Source organism: Lactuca sativa, chromosome 8 (genome assembly GCF_002870075.4).
Source record: "Lactuca sativa cultivar Salinas chromosome 8, Lsat_Salinas_v11, whole genome shotgun sequence".
NCBI lineage: Eukaryota > Viridiplantae > Streptophyta > Magnoliopsida > Asterales > Asteraceae > Lactuca > Lactuca sativa.
In genome coordinates, this window is record NC_056630.2 from 116,616,711 (window position 1) to 116,637,189 (window position 20,479).

Here is a 20,479-nt window from a genome sequence, read left to right on the forward strand (position 1 = left end):
ATTAGTTGAGCTACTCGACGAGTTGGTAGCCCTAACTTGTTAAGTAGATGGCAGAAAGGATGCAGGATTTAAAGAGTGTACTCGTCGAGTCCAATCATGGACTCGAGGAGTAGGTCTGCTATAGGGAAACCCTATTTTCGGGGTTTTGCACCCTATTTAAACATCTTAAACCCCCTTTGGGCCTCCATTATTATCCTCCCTGTCCCCCATAAAACCCAGTTCGTTAGAGAGCCTCTTCCTTGAGTTTTTGAGTGTATTTTGATGCCATTGAAGGTAGTTGCAAGAGCTTGGAGCTAACAATCTTGGGGAAAGAGAAAAAGATCCAGGAACACACTCATCTTTGGCAGCTTTCTGAGGTAAAAAGCTCTTAGCTTGGTGAGCTATAGCTTAGATCTCTTTGTATGTTGAGTTTTTGGGTCTTTTGACCCTTTTTAGAAGGATGAGTTAGTTTATATGGGTTGTATGCAAAGTAACCCCTTCTTCCTATATTATTTAGCATCTAGGGTCATCAAAGGAGGCTTGAATCCATTTTCATCCAAGCCATGGTCATATTTATGGAAGTAGATTGCTATAACTCGAGTTTGGGTCCATTTGAGGCATGCAAAGCCATCAAGTCTCCAACTGTATAGAAAAGGGCCTTGGAAACGACATAGATATGTAATTTGGAGTTGTAGAAGTGTGAAACCAATTATCTAGGTTAGATCCGCAAGGGACTCGATGAGTTCATAAGGGAACTCGGTGAGTTCAATGAAGAAACCCTGATGATGTTCATAGGACTCGACGAGTTGATTAAGGAACTCGGCGAGTAGTATGATTTTGTCCCTTTTTACGATTATGTTAGGACTCGACGAGTTTGAGGACGACTCGACGAGTCAGTTCGTTTAGTCGCGACGATGGTTAGTTTGGGAACTCAACGAGTCATAGGGTGACTTGGCGAGTCGAGTCGCGAATTTTAGGGTTTTTGAGTTCTAGAACTCGACAAGTCAATAAGGCTGACTCAGCGAGTTAGGTCAACCTGGAAGGTTGACTTTAACCAGGGCGTTGACTTTGACTAGGGGTAAAATGGTCAATTTACCATAAGAAGGATTATCAGATGTTGATTAATTGTTGTTATGGAATTTTTCACACCCAAAAACCTGAACGGCGGAAACATTCTGGGGCGGAGGACGTCATGTATAGTATCACAACAATGCATAATAGTAAACAAGCAACAACATCATCCATTACATTAATAATATAATTTTAATACAAGTGTGTTCTGTGTATAGTTTATAAGACACCAAAAATGAATAATCAAAATAAAGACAAGTCTTGAAAGCTTCATATTCTTAAAACCTGGTCATTGGTACCTGTCTACTGGTAACATGAGAATACAAGTTATTTTGAAAGAGTAGATCAGCATTAAAGCTGGTTAGTTCATAAGTATTTTAGTGTCATTGTTTATAAGAAAATGTTTGATGTAAATGTGTGTAAGTGTTTGTAATAAATGTATGTACCTCTTAGAAAATCCTATATTTTCTACTAAATGTAGCTTTCTACCAAGGCCCGAATGTTCTGTGTGTTGTTTGTTTGTAAAAGTGTGTATCTTTCCCAAGTATGACTATCTTTACCAAAATATAGTTTACATTTCCGTTTATGTGAGAAGATCACAATGTGAAAAAATGGGAAAATAACGATGTATTGTAGTATTGTATATAAGTGACTACCAACATACTAACTACCTTAAACCAGTTTGTTAATTAAGGTAAAATGTGATATTATTGTAACCATACTTGATCGACTAGTAAAACACGACGCTCGAAGACTCTTGTATGTTTCCTTATACTAGAAGTAGCGAGTAGTAAATCCCTAAACTATACACATTATAGTTTACTAGTAATGTTCTTTAAATGACTGAGTATGTTTGTACACCTTTGCTACCCAAAGGTGCTGAACTGATGGAAGAAATTTTATATCTATACATATATACATAATATATAACTAAGATTCAAACGACACTCGGAAAAATAATCGGATACCCTAAGTCCACAACCAAACAAGGAAAATGAAATAAAGTGAGTTATTAGTCCTAAGTCCTTTCAATCTTACTTATATAACTACATCCTTATAGACATGATTTTAACAATATAGAAGTTTAAAAGAGTTTAATAAAAGTTTAACATATAAAAGAGTTTTAACCATTTGAATGGCAATAGATGACTTGATGTTAGTTTATAAATTGTTTTGAGGAGTTGTTTGATAAAACAATTGAAGTATAAGAAAATCCACTTGTTTGATAGCTATTAATCACATGTGATTGATATAATAACTATAATAGTTCTACTTGTATTCTCCCCCCCCCCCCCCCAAAAAAAAGCATTTAAAATCATTAAAAGATAAGTTAAGGGGGGTATGAACTCACTTGTAGTGAGTGATGCTAATGTAAGATCGATACTGGATGCTAAGTGTCAAGTGAAACCTTGAGCACAAACGGATCCTAATAAGCATATAATGATACATATATGGATATGATTAGTGTTTATACAACTAATCATGCAAGAAAACCACTCTATGAACTAGGAAACACTTAGATTGAAGTGTTAGAAGTACCAAGGATCTCATAAAATGGGTTTTAAGGCCACACTAATGTATGTACGGCTAAGGGTGTGCGTCCATGGAGTGTACGGCCGTACGCTCCTTGAAGAACATGACAAAAAGGGTGGTCTAAGGCTATATCTAGCATCCCCTAAGTGTTCTTGACCTTGTGTTCGGGTATATCACGAGTTTGAGGCCAAATATGCACTAAATAAGGTGTGTACAACCATATGAAGGGTGTACGGCCGTACACTCTTTGAGTTCATGCATAATATGATGATTTAAGGCTAGAAAAGGAGTGATTCTCAAGCCTTACGATAAGATGGAAGAGATACTTACGAATTATAAGCCTTTAGGGGTGTTTAAGGTCCAAGAACTAATGTGTGTTCTTGGTATTGTTGGTGTTTCTTGAAGATCTAACCAAAAGAAGTAATTTCATGGATGAAATCGTGGATATTCACTAGATAGTGTAATGGATCAACAAATCAAGGGAAGTAACACTTACATTTTGAAGATCTAGGTGAAAAATCCGATGATAGTTGAGAGAGAATCGATTTCTTGGCTTGAAGGAGTGAAAAGTTCTTGAAGGGGGGTGTACGGCTGCACACCCAAGTGTACGGTCGTACACTCCTCATGAAGGAGTGTTTGGCCCTTTTGAAAAGTGATGAACTTAAGGAACACATTTCTAAACCCTAACCTTTAAGGTACTAGGCTTAGAACTCTCAAACAGACTTCAGACAATGTTAATAGATAGTCGAATCGAGTCTGGATTTGATTGAATTGAACGGTTGTACAAGATGGAAATTTCGGGTTGTCATAGAATTGATAGCCGGAGAGTCGCCGGAGCAGCATACGGGGATTCTTCACTTGTGTTTCCAGCAGTCAGTCGTACGAGGTGAGTTTCCCTCCAGTAGGAACGGGTCTAAGGCACCAAGGTTGGCCCGTAGTATGATATGTTAGTAGCTGAGTGTGGGCGAGGCCCGTATCTCATAGTACCTGAGTGTGGGCGGGGGCCGTATCTTACAGTTTAGATTGTTCACGGATATATGCCCGACTAATAGATTTAGTTATACTTGTTGTTTGTGTGATACTTATATGTTTGTTTAGTAGCGAAGCGTGGGCGGGGCCTATATCTTGCAATAGTTGAGTGTGGGCGAGGCCTGTATCTCATAGTAGTCGAGTGTGGGCGGGGCTCGTATCTCGACGTAGCTGAGTGTGGGCGGGGCCCGTATCTCTTAGTTGTATGTTATATGTGTATGGTATGTGGTAGTTTGGGGGAAACTCACTAATATTTGTGCTTATGGTTTCACTTTTGGTTTCAGGTACTTCCACTAGCAAAGGGAAGGGCTCGGGATGATCACATGACACACACCCCAGTCTTCAGCCTAGAAGTTACTCTGATGTTTGTTATGAGATTTTGTTTTGATACAGATGCTATGATATTTTATGATACATGATTTGCGATTTTACTTATGACTTTGGATGGTTTATGATTTTAAATAATGATTTGGAAACGAAATTTTTGGGTCATATTTTTGGGACGTTTCAATCCTAAGAAAAATAAAAAGAATGGATAAAACCATAGAACCTGATAACAGTTAGTCAACATGGTCATAATTAATCTTGCTATTATCTCATGACTTTTTCATCCGATGACAATAGAATCATAAACCACAACCAGGACAACTCGTCTAGGTGAGTAAGGAGGGATGGTTAGTCACAACCTTAATGGAACATGCATACAATGAAGAACATATGTAGTAGGGGGAAAGCAAATCGACGGGCTCTTGTGGAGCTCTTATTTTAGTGTACACTCTTATCACGAAAGTTGCGTGATCTCACGTTTATCGGCTATTCTCATGTGTGATTGGGTTTCATCGCTTGGGCACCGTTGTAGGAATCAATTCACTAATTGTTGGCCCAAAACTCCCGTAGAATCCAACTTGACAGCCTCCCTAACATCACCAATTTGTGAAAACAACTCGATCTAAATACAATAAAACATACCTATATAAATGAATATCAAACGCCGGGTGACCAAAATATAGGAAAAATTGTTCAATAATTGAACCGGTCACCCATCTAGGATAAACGCCGCTTGGAATTTGATTGAGTTTCTCGTTTTTTTAAATACACATACTTGAAGGTAGTGCACTAACATATCAAAAATTTTATCAAGAATTTTTTTTACTCGAAATTTGGTTCCCAACAGTATGTAAGTGGAACTGAAAGATAATAATAATAATCCGGATGGTCTAAATTACGAAAATGACCATGTGTGGAGCATAAAGATGTAGACTCATTTTCAAACTTGTGATTTTCCAAATATATTGAAAATGACCAAAAGAGGGTTAAAAGACTCTCTAAAATCATAAGTAAACCGCAAAAAAAATGGTGATGTAAAGAGACCAAATATGGATTCTATTCGGGGACAAGCACTAATGCTTCATCTTAACGGTTCAAACATGATCAAGTGTGATCCTCTCAGCGGTATGGACCGCAAGGCTAAAAACATCAATCGCTATAGTATGTCCTACAGTTGTTAGTATTGCATCCATAATTCTTCATGAAAACTACCTGGCCATGATCACTTACCCCTTTAAGCTCCAACAGTTGATCCCAAGTATGAAGTCCCAAACTGCAACCTAATGGTCCCGATTCGATGTGTGAGATAACAACAAGATTCTGGACAAATAATGATACAATAACTATGAACCTGTTCCATGGCATCCAAGGGGGTGAGAATAAACAAACAACAAAAATGCATGAATGCTAATGCCCTAAGCTAAATGTTATGCAAAAATAAAAAGTAGAAAAGAAAAAAATAAAATCTTTTTGGAATTTTATAAAACAAAAAAATGAATGCAAATTAACTTAAAACTAAAATGTTATGCAACCTAGATAAAAAATGCATGCAAAAAATATAAAAGGAAATACCCCACCCCAAGCTTAAAACAAGCATTGTCCTTAATGCTTAAGGTAAGAGCAAAAATGACCTAAATCGGAGCGGAAAGTGTCCGAGACGGTAGTGGTAATCCCACATGTCCTGGATCTGGCGGGAAGTGGATGGAAAGGACTGCTCCAATCTACCAACACGAGTCGCCACATCCTGAATGGCTCGGGTGTTCTCCTGTGTCTGAGTGTCGATGCTCTGAACGGTGGAGAACATCGTGGCGAACTGGTCAAAGAATGTATGGGGGGAATATGTTGGGATTTCGGGTCCCCCCTGTTGCTGCGACTGATACTGAGGTTGGTCAAAATGTTATGGAGGGGCGTGGAAGTGGTCATGATGATACATCGGCTGCTGCACCGAAGGTTGGTCAAAATGGTTCTCCGCCTCAGGGGAAGCCAAGTGTCGGGGTCAGTCGGTGAGAATAAATCACCAACCCAGATTGGGAGGATGTAAACCGAGTGTTTCTCACCGTTAAGCCAGTTGTACGAGTCATTTCCCTGACTAACCAACATCTCTACCGCGCAAGAGTGAAACAATCTAGTAGAAAATTGGGTTGGTAGTGGTCAACGGGAAGTAATTGGGGGCACGGAAGTCTAGGCTGATGGCTCGACCTTTGATGGTAATAAGCCCCCCGATATGGATTTCTCCGGTGGTACGCTGGCGAACGGCCTTGCATTTATCGAGGGAAATGTGGAGAAATCAAGTTTTCCGTGATATCTCATGCAGGCTAGGAAGAAGAGCTCGCATCTATTTATTTGACCAAGTTCAAGGCGACCAAAAATACTGGTGGTGAGAATACGGTGTGCAATGCGCCAATAAGGATGGACTATGTGCTTGTCCCTCTTGCGACTCGGGTTGAACGTGTCGAGACCGGTCATTTGCGACTAAAACTCCACGTTGGAGAAACACATGAAGCTGGCATACTCTTGAGAATGGATAGTTATGTCGTTTGTGCGATGTAATCCCATAATCAAGTTCAGTCGTCAGTACGTGAGCCGATAACTTTGACCCTGTAGTTGGAAGGTAAGGATTTCAGATTCATCATTAGTGGCGAAAGTGGACATGAATTCTATCGTGGGCTCTTCGTAGTTCCTATCGCAGAGGTTAAGAAAATCACCCCAAGACATACCACAAAACATAGATTACACACCGATGTGTACCCCAAGCTTATTCATTGACTCCTTGAAGTAATACTTTGTGGGTCGGATTGGGCGTCCGCGGAGGTTTGACCTATATGTTTTGATCTTCGCTTTTAAGAGGGAAGGATCGCTTTCCTCTTCTCCTCCCCTTTTTTCGTCTACCGGATGCTTTGCACGATGTACCGGCAACATCTTTTTGCAGATTAGGATCAACGTATGATTCATGGGAGCGTGTCCGAGTTGTAGTTTTGCCCATTTTCAAGACCTACAATATCAAAAACAATCCACCAAAGTAATCCATCTCTTACCACTCTCAAAACAATACAACTATATTTAAACCGAACACAAAAATTCCCATAAACAATTGCGCCCAATTTTTGACAATTCAAAACGGTTTTAAACAACACCACTCGGTTCCATTTGACAAATCCAACAAAAATTCGACAACATTTCTAGTCAAAATGAACAAATCCAACCAAAGGTTAAACACTTTTTAATTAAATTCCCAAGTAAATTAACCAATTTCAACCATTCTCAAACCAATTTTTCTAAATAAACTGGGCAATAACTAACGATCCTAAGCAATTTTCAAAGCATAATTGGTAGCAATTATCGTATCAGAACAATGCAATGTAATGAAAGCCAAGGAAAGAAGATACCCGATTCACTCGTTTTTGTCCTAAAAATTGAACTTGAACCCGCAACCCGCTACCGAGAACCCAAGCTTTGTCGTTATTCATGGGTGCCAAAATGCAATACTTGTTCTATAAAATAATCTTTCAACTTAATTTTTGCGAAAAATCAGGCGGCAGCTCGTGGTGGCTCAAAATTTCCGGCGAAATTTTTGGTGAGATTTTGAGGTTTTATTCGGTGGGATGTATAGAGTTTGGAAAAATAAACACTTTGGTGGTGTCAGAATTGCTTGAATAGGGTCAAAATCCCTAATATCCTATAATATAGTGAGCAAACTCATCTCAATCCGCTGACAGTCAAATAGATGCTCGGGCTGCTGAACCGGAGAATCCCCAAACTAACCAATCAAATAAAAACCTAAATTAATAATTGGGTCATAAACCACAATCACTTAAAATCAACTAATCCTGACTCCCAGGTAAAAGACCATTTTACCCTTTCGCTAATCAAGTTAGATACTTTAAATGATCAGATGTACAAACTATGTAAAAATATATTTGTTTACATGATTAATTATTATTATTTTTATAAGCTTAATGTCAACCAACACGGTTATCACCAAACGTTTTATATATGGTTATCAAAATTGCGATCCTGATCGTAGGATCGTACGATTATAGGTATGAAAAACGATCCGGGTCATATTTGGGGTAGGATTGTAAATTTTTAGGATCGAGATCCGATCCGATCCTACCTTCTCTTGATTTTTTTTTTTGCTAATGAAAATTATTTTTAGCACTTTATGTCTTTTGCCCTTTACCAATTTACCGTTTATCATTTTGTGTTGTGACTTATGATTAAAATTTGAAGTTTTTTATAACTTTTGAACAAAAAATTAAACGTTGGAAATATTTTTTGTTTAAAAATTATAAATTAAAATCATGTTTTACTTTGTAGGATTTTAGGATGTCGATCCCAATTTTACAAACCTAAAAACAATTCAATATATGATTCTTATATTGACAACCTGAGTTTCATAAATAAATGACTTAAGTTATTTAATTTTTATTTATGATTTTAGAGAGCATAAATAATTGGGAAAATGACTCTTGAGGGTAATTAACTTTTGCGTTTGTACTCATTTGGTCTCCCTTTTTTTGTATTCAATATACCATCGAACTTGTTGTTGGTGTTTACCATAGCCCTTTTGACCGGCTTTTGACCTGTGATAGCCGGTCAAAGGGTTATGGTGAACACAAACAACAAGTTCGATGATATATTGAGTACAAAAAAAAGGAAAGGGACCAAATGAGAACAAACGTAACAGTTGGTTACCCTCCTGATTCATTTTCCCTTTACTCATTTACAACAAATCCCACATCAGATTCTACTGATATTAATGACTTTATGAGATTCATTCTTGCTTCTCTTCAAAACATAACTCACGAAAGGACATTATTCATGAATGTACAACTTTGTAGTGCACTTGAATATTTATTAGGGGAATCTTGACTAAGTAGGTGCATTTCATGACTACATTTACATTTGCAATCAAATGATTTATCGTATCATGGATTCTAGACAAGTCTACAAACGAGTGGAATCACAAGTGCTATGATTTTTGAGTTTACTTAGCTTTAAGATTGAACTCATGGGATAAGATACAACATCAATATGTACAATATTATGGTGATGTGTCTACAAAAGCAGCATGATATTGTAACTGTAAGCTGAAGGATCACACACTAAAATTCTTGTGGCGTGTTCCTAGTAAAGCCTGTGATTGCTTTTCATATTTAAAATCTGAAGCTTTTGAATTATCTGCAGACCATACAAAGACCCCACCAAGTTTCCCTTGACTTTTAAGCATATTAAAAGCTGTAAAGAAACCTTTTTCTGGAGATAAACCTCCACTTCCTTCGGTTGTGATGCTAGCCAAGATATTTCCACCTCCATAATTATCTCTTTGTGTCTGAAAGTATCTCATAAACTGCGAAACAGTTGTCCCCTTGTCATATGCATAAAACTGGAAATTGACATAGTCTATGACATGGGCATAACTCTTCCAAAGAGCCATGTAGTTTCTTTTAACTTCATCATCATTATCAAACGGATCTATAGATGCAAATGTAATGACTGCATTGTTCTTGAGTGCTGTTATAAGCTTCCCAATGCATTCAACAAATGTAACTTGATCTGAAACGAAGTGCTCATAGTCTATGTCAATCCCATCCAAATTATACTCTTGGATGATCTTAGTGAGTGAAGATACAACATTAGAAACCCATGAATCCACTGATGAAACCGTAAAATTACAAGTTTTTCCTCTCACAGTGTCCCCTCCTAGGCTTAAAGCTACTTTGACATTTGTATGCTGAGTCTTGATTGAAGAGACTCGTGAAGGGCTGAGATTATGAGTATCCTAGAAGATTTTGAATTCACCATTTGTTGGTAAAGGGAGAAGATGAATTTGTATAATCAATTGCAAATGCAAGTATGTAATGGAACTCCACATTTGGGTTGATGGGTACATCTGAAAATTTTACATTGTTATCTTCTGCTCCTATATATTCACTAAACAGGTATGATTTTGGTGCAGTAGGTTGTCTTGATGCCATTGCTAAAAGAGAGTGTAGAGTGAAAAGAAGAATGAAAAGCTCAGAGAAGCCCATTTTCATCAAAGAACAGATTTGAAGAGCTTTCTGGCAAATGGGTATCCCTTGTAAGTTCTGTTTAGATTTTTATCATACACACACAAACCAACCCCCTACAAACACACACACACATACACACACACACACACACATAGACACACACACACCAACCCCCACAAAGACACCAACCCCCGCAAACACACCCACACCCACCCCCACCCCACAAACACACACACACACACCCATACTCAACCCCACACCCCCACAAACACACATGCGCACACACACACCCCCACAAACTCACACCCACACCCACCCCAACCCCAACCCCACACCCACACCCACACCCACCGACACACACACCCACCCACCTAACACCACTACCAAAATCACCGACCTACCATCACCATCACCAGCACCACTACCTCATCACTAGCACCACCACCGCCGCCATCATCACGACTGCCACAATTGGCTCCGCCACCACCACCACCACCACCTGTCGCCACCACCATCGCTGCCACTGCCACCACCACCATCGTCGCCATCATCAACACCACCACTGCCCCCCACCACTGCCACTGTCCCCACGCCCACCGTACCACCACTACCGTTTTCTAAAAATGAAAATCAATAGAAAAATACACATCTAAACACGTTTTCTAATTTTCTAAAACTTAAAATGAAAAATGATTAAGTTTTACCTAAACGTGTTTTCTAAATTTTCCAATGAAAATCGAAAACGAAAAACAAAAACTGAAAAGGGAAAACGAAAAACAGAAAAGGAAAACTGTTTTTTCGTAACTAAACGCAACCCAATTGTGCGTTTAGTTGTGAAATTTTTTCCAAGAAAACAGAAATTTTGAAAACGCGTTTGGTTCATTCAGTTTTCAAAGTTTTCTAAGACAATGAAAATTTTCAGTTTTTCAAATTGTATGTAAATTAGAAAAACGAGTTTTATAGTTTTCCAAATTTATAAGACGGAAAATAAAAATTCCACCGCTTCTAACCAAACGTGTTTTTTAAAATTTTCATTGAAAACTGAAAATGAAAACTCAACTCTATTTTTTGAAAACATTTTTTTAGAAAATTAAAATAGTTTTCCAAAACTAAACGCACCCTAAGGGTGCGTTTGGTTGTGGAAAATTTCTAGTTTTCTAGGAAAGTTTTTCAAGAAAAACGGAAATTTTGAAACGTGTTTGATTCGTTCAGTTTTTCAAAGTTTTCTAAGAAAATGAATATTTTCAGTTTTCCAAATTGTATTTAATTAGAAAAGTGTTTTTTTACAGTTTTCAAAAGCTTTCCAAAATTTTAAGATGAAAAATTAAAACTCCACCGGTTCCAACCAAATGCATTTTCTAAATTTTTTATTGAAAACTGAAAATTAGAACTCAACTCTATTTTCGAAAAACATTTTTTTTAAAATAAAAACAATTTCTCACAACCAAAAAGTAAGGGTGAGCATATTAACCAAAAAACTGAACCATAACCAAATTAATTGATATAACCAAACCATTACTTAAAGATATGACTCGGTTTCTAATTTTGATTAACCAAATATATATGGTTTGGTTATGGTTACAATAAAAAACCGAACCATTATAAACTGTACCCAACCAATAATATTAATGATGATTTAATATAATATAATGTTAAATATATGGTATGTAATCATATTGGGAATTGAAAATTTAAAGGGTAATTATTTAGAGTTAGATATGATAAGTAATATTCTACCAGTACAACTATATATACAAAATCATCCACTTTTTATAACATACACTTTGTGTTTTCAATTTTATAGAAAAATATTTTTATTTTTATGTCATCTTGGACCATTTTGGTTAACCATACGCTTAGTTCGTCTATTTTTCTAAATTTTTCATGGAAAATGAAAATTTTTACTTTTCTAAAATTACAAAGAAATTGAAATTTTTTGGAAAACCGATAATCATTGTTGCGAGTTTGGTCCATTTTGTTTTGTTTTTGTTTTTTTTTTAATAAAATGATGATTTTGTCCTTGGTATTTTTATTTTTCAATTCTTTTATTACAAAAATCTAAAAAATAAAATACTCATCTCTCTCTCTCTCTCTCTCTCTCTCTCTGAGGAAGGGTTTGTACACAGTCCTTCGTCTCTCTATCTCATTTTCCAAGTCGTGGTGGTGGTGACGTTCTGATTCTCCGTCATCTGCGCCAAATAATTGGTTTTGTTCGAGTTTGTGTGTGTGCGCGTGTGTGTTTAATCTCCTTCTCTCGCTCTCTAAGTAATTGTGTGTGTGTTTTATTGAAGCTGTTGAAAAATTGATGGATGTTAGTGTTGATCTGTGTGTGTTCATCAGATTTCATGTGTGTGTGTATGCGTTCATCTAATTTCTTGTGTGTATGTGTGTGTTCATCTGGACTGATATAGGTGGAGATGAGGTGGCGAACTGCGGTGGTTGAACGGTGGTGGTAACGAAAGATGTTCTTGAGGAAGAAGAAGAAGAAGATGGGTAAGAAGATGTATCTAGGATGGATAACATGAGAGAGAGAGCATTTTTTTTATTTATGTAATAAAAAACTGGAAAATACAAAGTGCAAAATCGTAATTTTATAAAAATCAAACCAAATTGGACCAAACTTGCAACAAAATGAAACTTTTGGACCACCCATGCGAGTCCAAATTTGTTCTTGCTAGTTTTGACATACCGTAGGGACCATTCTTGCAATTTTGTCAAATATAAACACACCCACTACCACCATACCCATTTCTACCTAGACCCACCTTAACACCCCCAACCCACCACACCCCTACCTACCCACACCCATCCATTCCCAAGCCCACTTCCACTCCCACCCCTACAAACAAACACACACACACACACACAAACACACACGCTCCCACAAACACATACATACATCCACCTCCACCCCAGCCCCACCCACAAACACACACACCCCTACACACACCCACATACATCCCTACAAACACACACCCACACCCACACCCACCCCCATAAACACACACACATAGACGCACAAACATACACACCCACACCCACCCCCACCCCTACCTATACCCACACATACACACACACACACCTACCCCCACACCTACAAACACACACCCACCCCCACACATACCTACACACACACACACACACCCACCCACCCACCAAACACCACTACCACAATCACCGACCTACCATCACCACCACCACTACCGCATCACCAACACTACTACCAACGCCGCCGCCATCACCATCACTGCCATAATTGCTGCTGCCACCACCACCATCGTCGCCACCCTGTTGCCGTCACAACCAAACACCCCCACCATTGTTTTTATTTTCCTAGAAAACATTTTCAAAAAATGGAATTGAGTTTTTCTTTTCAGTTTTAGCGAAAATTTTAGAAAACGTTTTTGGTTGAGCTAGTGGAGTTTTTATTTTATATTTTAGAAAATTAGAAAACATGTTTGATCGTACATTTTCTATTACTTTTCACTTTTCATTTTAGAAAATTAGAAAACATGGGGATTGGGGTGTAGGTGGAGGGTGGGGGTGAGGTAGATGTGTGGATTGAGATAGAGTGGGTGGGGGTGGGGTAAGGTAGAGGTGGGTGTGGGTGTTGGATTGAGGGGTAGGCGTGTTGTTGGGTTTATATTTAAGAAATTGAAAACTATTGAAAATAAAAAAATAAAAATAATAAAAAAATAAAAAAAATAAAAAAATAAAAAAAAAACCCCACATTTTCAATTAACATATAATTTGAAAAAATGAAAATTTTCATTTTGTTAGAAAACTTTGGAAACCCGAAAAAACCAAATGTGTTCTCAAAATTTATGTTTTTCTTGGAAACTGAAAATTTTAGATAACGTGTTTGTTTGAAACTAGTATAATTTTAATTTTTCATTTTAGAAATTTAGAAAAACTTTAGAGAACTCTAAAAATCACTTTTCTAATTTAAGTACAATTTATAAAATAAAACATTTTCATTTTCTTGGATTTTTTTTTTTGAAAATTGAATCAAACAAACATGTTTTCAAAATTGGAAAATTTTCCACAACCAAACACACCCTAAGGTTGTGTTTAGTTACGAAAAAACAATTTTCCTTTTCTGTTTTAATTTTTCTTTAGAAAATTAGAAAACGCATTTAGTTAAAACTTATTCACTTTTCATTTACTATTTTTGAAAAATAAGAAAACGTTTTTAGTTGTGTATTTTTCTATTGGTTTTCATTTTCCGTTGGGCTATGGTCTAAGAACTTGGTTCGAGCACCTTTTATTCATATGATATTTTTGGGCTTGGGCTAAGTTTAATGTAGCAATTCATATCATCGAATAAATTCATATCTTTGATTTCCAGTTTTATGTATATGAGAAGAAGATGAATGACAATGACATTCCTTAACCTACCTACCCCATTCAAGAATCCCATTTGGAATGTAACGACCCAATTTTCACGTCCAAAAATTTCGTTTTTTAAAACATTACTTTAGAAAACATTAATAGTTAAAAACATTGTTTGATCAAACCACATCACAACGTAAACCATGTCTAAAAGCCAAATCATACAACCAATCGAAATATCAGAGTATAAATCCCAGAGAAATCTAGTAAATGCGGAAACCAGTGTGTGTGCATGATGTGCTGCTACCGCGCTAGCTCCTTCCCCTTTGATGAAGAGGTACCTTAAACCAAAACTGTAAACTATAAGCACAAAGCTTAGTGAGTTCCCCCATTGTACCACATACCATATAATCACATAACATACATATATTGTCAGGCATATTTGGGTGCCCGACCTACCCCTTCGGTCCTCTCGACCGGACGTTGCCTAGCATACCTGGGTGTTGGCCTCCCCTTCGGTCCTCTCGACCGGATATTGCCTAGCATATCTGGGTGCTGGCGTCGCCTTCGGTCCTCTCGACCGGATGTTGGGGAACTATTTCTCCCATATACTACTACCACATAACATGTATCACAAGATCATAATTTATCTAACATGGCTGAGTATGACTACCCCTTCGGCCCTACTGATCGGATATCTCGGGGACTATCTCCCCCTACTGTCACTAGCACATAGCATCATACCATACTAGCACATAAACATAACACAGGTAGTAGTAATCCCTAGATGAATATCACAGAGACAATCATCTACATACAACTCCTACTGGTGGGCCGACATTGTGGTCGTAGACCCACCGCTACTGGAAGGTAACTCACCTCGAAGTAGCTGCTGATCTGATCAGGAACTGACTGTCTACTGCTGCTGCTGCTGCTCCGGAAATCCTCCGACTGTAATTCCCACAACATACTCAATCAAACACTGCTAACTGTCCTTTGGGTAAAATGACCATTTTACCCCTGATCATGCCCGAAGTCAAAGTCAGAGTCAACTTTCAGTTGACCCGACTCGCCGAGTTGGCTCGCCAACTCGCCGAGTCCCTGTCCAATTGACTGACCTGGATCCCATCTCTACTCGTCGAGTTAGGCGTTGACTCGACGAGTTCTCCTTCCAAACTGATGTTCAAGTCCTTCATCCTACTCGCCGAGTTGTATGAACAACTCGCCGAGTTCATCTTCATCCGATGAACACTTATGCTACGACTCGCCGAGTTATATGAACAACTCGCCGAGTCTGATCTTGATCTAAGGAGATTGCCTTGAACTCGCCGAGTCAGGGAATTGACTCGCCGAGTTCCTTCATGGATGAGTTTGGCTTCCAATTCACTGAGTCACACCCCGTGACTCACTACTCTACTCGACACAACGAAAAGGGGACAAACTCGGAGACTCGCGAGCAGACTCGCCGAGTCAGATGAACGACTCGCCGAGTCGCTACCATGCAGTCTCTATATGGTCGATTTTCCTTGAATCCAGCTTATGTTATTCACAAATCTGGGTTCCTAGAGCATGAATAACATGTAAAGTTTCCAACTTTACATGTAGATATTCACCAGTGAGGGTTTTAGGGCTCAAAATGCACCAAAAGAGTAGATCTAGGGTGTACATGCAACATGGGTCCATAAAGGCAGTAGATCCAAGCTCCTGGAGCTCGATCTCACCTAGATCTAGAAGTTACCCAGCTTATTACGAGTCCACAAGCATACATAAGGTTGGAAACGAATCAAAAAGGGCTTTAATGGAGCCATAAGTATGAAAACATGGGGGAAACGAGCCATACCTTAGTGAACACTCTGAGATTACTCAAAGGTGCTTGACATCCTCTTCTTCTTCTTGATCTCCTCTCCTTCTCACTCCAAAGCTTCAAAAGAACACACCAAAGGCTTCAAACTCACAAGAACAAGGGCTAGAATGTATGGAGAGCTTCTGAGGGTGAAGGGGGCAGAGTTGGGGCGCAAATGGTCGTTTAAATAGGGTGCAAACCCTTGGAAATTAGGGTTTCATCAGACAGCGCGGACTCACCGAGTCCATAATATGGACTCGCCGAGTCGCCAACTTAACCGCGTCCCAAGTCTCGTCTCTACTCGGTGAGTCGGGCCTCCAACTCGCCGAGTCCAAGGCCAAAATACAAAATACTCAGATAAATCTTACATATCAGGAACCAGGTGCTACATGGAAACTGTTAATTAATTAATGAAGGATCATTAATTAATTAATGAAGGATCATTAATTAATTAATGAAGGATCGTTGGTTGAAATCATGTTCTGAGCTGCCACCTTAAAAAAAAAAAAAAAAAAAAAGACAAACCATGTTTGAAGATTAAATCTACATTGTTTGAAAAACAGTTTTTGTCATATCTAGTATCTCCACATGAATACAAAGGGTGTCGATACATTACTTCCTTTTATTTAGTAGTCTTAGGATATTCTTTGCACAAGGCTATAAATAAAGTCTTTTAGTCATAATTTTAATTATTCCATTCTCTTCTTCTCTCTTTCACATTAATGATTTTCTATGCCATGTAATACCTTGTTCTCCAACTTGATTTAGTAATACAAGTTTGTGTGCCTTGTGGTTTTTCCCGCAAGGATAGTTTCCACCCAAATACTCACGTTCTTGGTAAATGTTATTGCTTCTTGTGCCCATCATACTTATAACAAAGATCGACAACGAGAACTTCAACAAACCTCAAGTGGATGCATATCTTCTACCACATTAAAGTCTACTTGAACCTTTGATCACAATTCACAAACAACATATATTTGTATCATTTCATTAGTAGATAACCAGATTGTACATACATATATGATTTTACAATCACATAGAAACACAACAATATATATACATACATACTAACGAGGGTGCTTCTAAATGATCCAAAATATACACATCGTTAGTTCCCTTGCGATGAGGCTTGTTGATCCAAACAATCATGTGACTTATCCACTCGTGTTTTTGCTTATAAAGTTAGTGTTGATTCTTCCGATAGCTACAACAAAAAACAGAGAGAGTTTTTTCTGGAATTACACATGTCAAAAATAAGCTGTGGAATAACATGGACAATCAAGTTTTAAACAACCGTTTAGTCACTTTTATTGAGAAAGATGTGTGTCTATGTGTTCGTGATGAAGATATCATTGATCAATTTCAAGAAATGACAAATAGGCAGATTCAATTATAACTTTTACTTATTTTTTTTTTTTTTTTAATTTACGAGTTTAAAAATTAAGAAACTCTTTGCATTTACTATATTGAATCTTGACAATATATGTTTGTACCTCATACCAAAATTCCTAGCTCCACCTCTGAAAATTTTACATTATTGCCTTCCGATCCTATATATTCATGAAATTTGACTGATTTCGGTGATGCCATAATTAATAAAGATTTCAGAGTGAAAAGAAATTTGAAAATTCCATTGTGGAATTTGTTAATTAATGAAGGATCGTTGGTTTAAATCATGTGCTGAGCTGTCACCTTAAAGAAAAAGAAGAGAAACCATGTTGAAGATTAAATCCACATTGTCTATGAAAAAAGGTTTTTGTCATATCTAGTATCTCCAATACAAAGGGTGCCGATGCATTACTTCCTTTTATTTGTAAAAGGCTTATAAATGAAGTCTATTAGTCATAATTTTAATTATTCTTTTGTGTTCTACTCTCTTTTCTAATAATGAGTTTCTATGCCATGTAATACCTTGTTCTCCAAGACGATTTATTAATACAAATTTGTGTGCCTTGTGGTTTTTCCAGCAAGGATAGTTTCCACCCAAATACTCATGTTCTTGGTTAATGTTATTGCTTCTTGTACCCATCATACTTATAACAAAGATCGACAACGAGAATTTCAACAAACCTCAAGTGGATGTTGGTGATTTTAGTGTCACCATGTCATTTTATGTAATTGGAATTAACGTGTGAGCTAAGGGGTTTCATAATTTGTACTATAATTTATGTACGAGTTTGTGTGGAGTGCACGCATGTATAAGATCGAAATAGAAGCCGGTTTGACGACAAATTGGGGATCTAGGGCAGCGCCCCTGGGTTCGGGGTTTCCAAAGGGGCGGCGACCCTTTGGTGGGGTCTAGGGGCAGCGCCCCAAAACCTCTACGAATTTTACATATGGGAACATAGTGGAAAATTCAAATTCTTGAGGATGATTATGGCAAAACTAATGAAACTCGTTAGTTTTTGGTAGGACCGGTTCTACCCTTTGCAAAACTAAGCAAAAGCTTAGGGCCCCTAATTCTAAAGGGCCCTAATTTTAAATCTTGTTCTATTACATATGTATATATACATATATTTCTTGGGTTACAAAGACAAGTTGAAGCTTGGCCTAGTGGTAAAAGCATTGGTTTATAAAACTAAAGGTCTCAAGTGCGAAACTGTCAGCTTACTTGAAGGGCCCCAATTTTTTTGTTTTCTTAGAGCCCCCAAATTAGTTGAGCCGCCCCTGGTTTTTGGAAACCCTAAATCCTCATTAAATTTCGGATTTCCTAACTTGCTTCTACAAAAACTCATAACGGCCTAACCCTAATGAAACCCTAATCTCGTTTATCATATAAACGACTCTTCCTTTTGAGAAGAGACACACAAAATTTAGCTCTCGTTTTTATTCAATTACTCTTAGAATCTTTCTAGCAATTTGTCTTACTATTTCTGTGCCTAGAATCGTAAGTGTCCTCTTCGATTATCTTAGGCTGAATTTCTTGTAACCCAGACATATGGTAAAAATATCAGTTCGGAAAATGTTGTCACGATCCAAGTGGTATCCATATCTCCAACTAAAACCCTAATTTATCCAACAGTGGATGCATATCTTCTACCAGATTAAAGTTTAATTTACTTGAACCTATGATCACAATTCACAAACAATATATATTTGTATAATTTCACTAGTAGATAATCATATTGTACGTACATCTACGCTTTTACAACCACATAGAAACACAACAAAATATATATATACATACATACTAACGAGGGGCTGCTAGCAAAGCTTGTGATTGCTTCTCATAGCGAAAACCTGAAGCCTTGGAATCATCTGCAGACCATACAAAGATCCCACCAAGCTTCCCTTGACTTTTTAGCCGATTACAAGCAGTGAAGAAGCCATTCTCTGGTGATAAACCTCCACTTCCATCGGTGGACATACTAGCCAAGATATTACCACCTTTATAGTTTGAGCTTTGTGTCTGAAAGTACTTGATAAACTGTGAGATGGTGGTCCCCTGGTCGTATGCATAAAACTGGAAATTGACATAGTCTATGACGTGGGCATAGTTCTTCCAAAGAGCCAAGTAGTGGCTTTGAACTTCATCATCATCAAATGGAGCTATAGATGCAAAAGAGATGACTCCATTGTTCTTGAGGGTTGTTACAAGCTTCCCGATGCACTCAGCAAAGGTATCAGGATCTGCATGAAAATGCTCGTAGTCGATATCAATCCCATCCAAGTTATACTCTTGGATGATCTTAGTGAGGGAAGAAACAGCATTTGAAACCCACGAATCCACCGATGAAGGGCTGAAGTAACAGCTTCCTCCTCCCACGCTGTCTCCTCCTAAGCTCAAACCTACTTTGACATTGCTATGCTGACTCTTGATTGAAGAGACTTGAGAAGGGCTGAGATTATCTGTATCCCAGAACACATTGAATTTACCATCCGTGGGGGATGAAGAAGATGAAGTCGTATAATCAATTGCAAATGCAAGTAGATAATGGAATTCCACATTCGGGTTGATGGGTAAGTCTGTAAATTTCACACCGTTGAATTCTGCTCCGATATATTCACGGAATAGGTCTGATTTTGGTGCATTAATATTTTCTTGTGTTGATGATGCCACCGCTAAAAGCACTTGTAGCATGAGAAGAGCAATGAAAAGTTTGGAGAAGCCCATAATGATCAAACTTCAAAGACCAGATTATGTTGAAGCTTGAAGGTTGTTGAACAGAAATAAGAAGCCAACAGTTATATAGAGGAGCTTTCTGACATATACTTATATTGTTTACGATGTGATCAGATTAATTAATGTTAATTAAAGTGGCGTAAGTGTGCTTCTACTGTTGTTATATTATATGTTAATTAATTGTATATTTTCTGTCTTGAATAATACAGTAGGTTAAAAATCTAT

The 20,479-nt window shown here is 37.8% G+C and overlaps 1 protein-coding gene and 1 pseudogene across 1 annotated transcript; both read right to left on the bottom strand.

The window, feature by feature from the left end:
• Positions 1-9,036: 9,036 nt before the first annotated feature.
• On the bottom strand, positions 9,037-10,007 carry LOC111909493 (chitinase 2-like; annotated as a pseudogene).
• A 9,305-nt stretch (positions 10,008-19,312) lies between these two features.
• On the bottom strand, positions 19,313-20,245 carry LOC111909429 (chitinase 2). The gene has a single exon (XM_023905246.3). The coding sequence runs from the start codon at positions 20,243-20,245 to the stop codon at positions 19,322-19,324; it is 924 nt and encodes a 307-aa protein (XP_023761014.1). The 3' UTR covers positions 19,313-19,321.
• Positions 20,246-20,479: the final 234 nt, after the last annotated feature.

Coding starts and splice junctions, on each gene's coding strand:
- LOC111909429 (XM_023905246.3), bottom strand. CDS start 20,245: ATGGGCTTCTCCAAACTTTTCATTGCTCTTCTCATGCTACAAGTGCTT.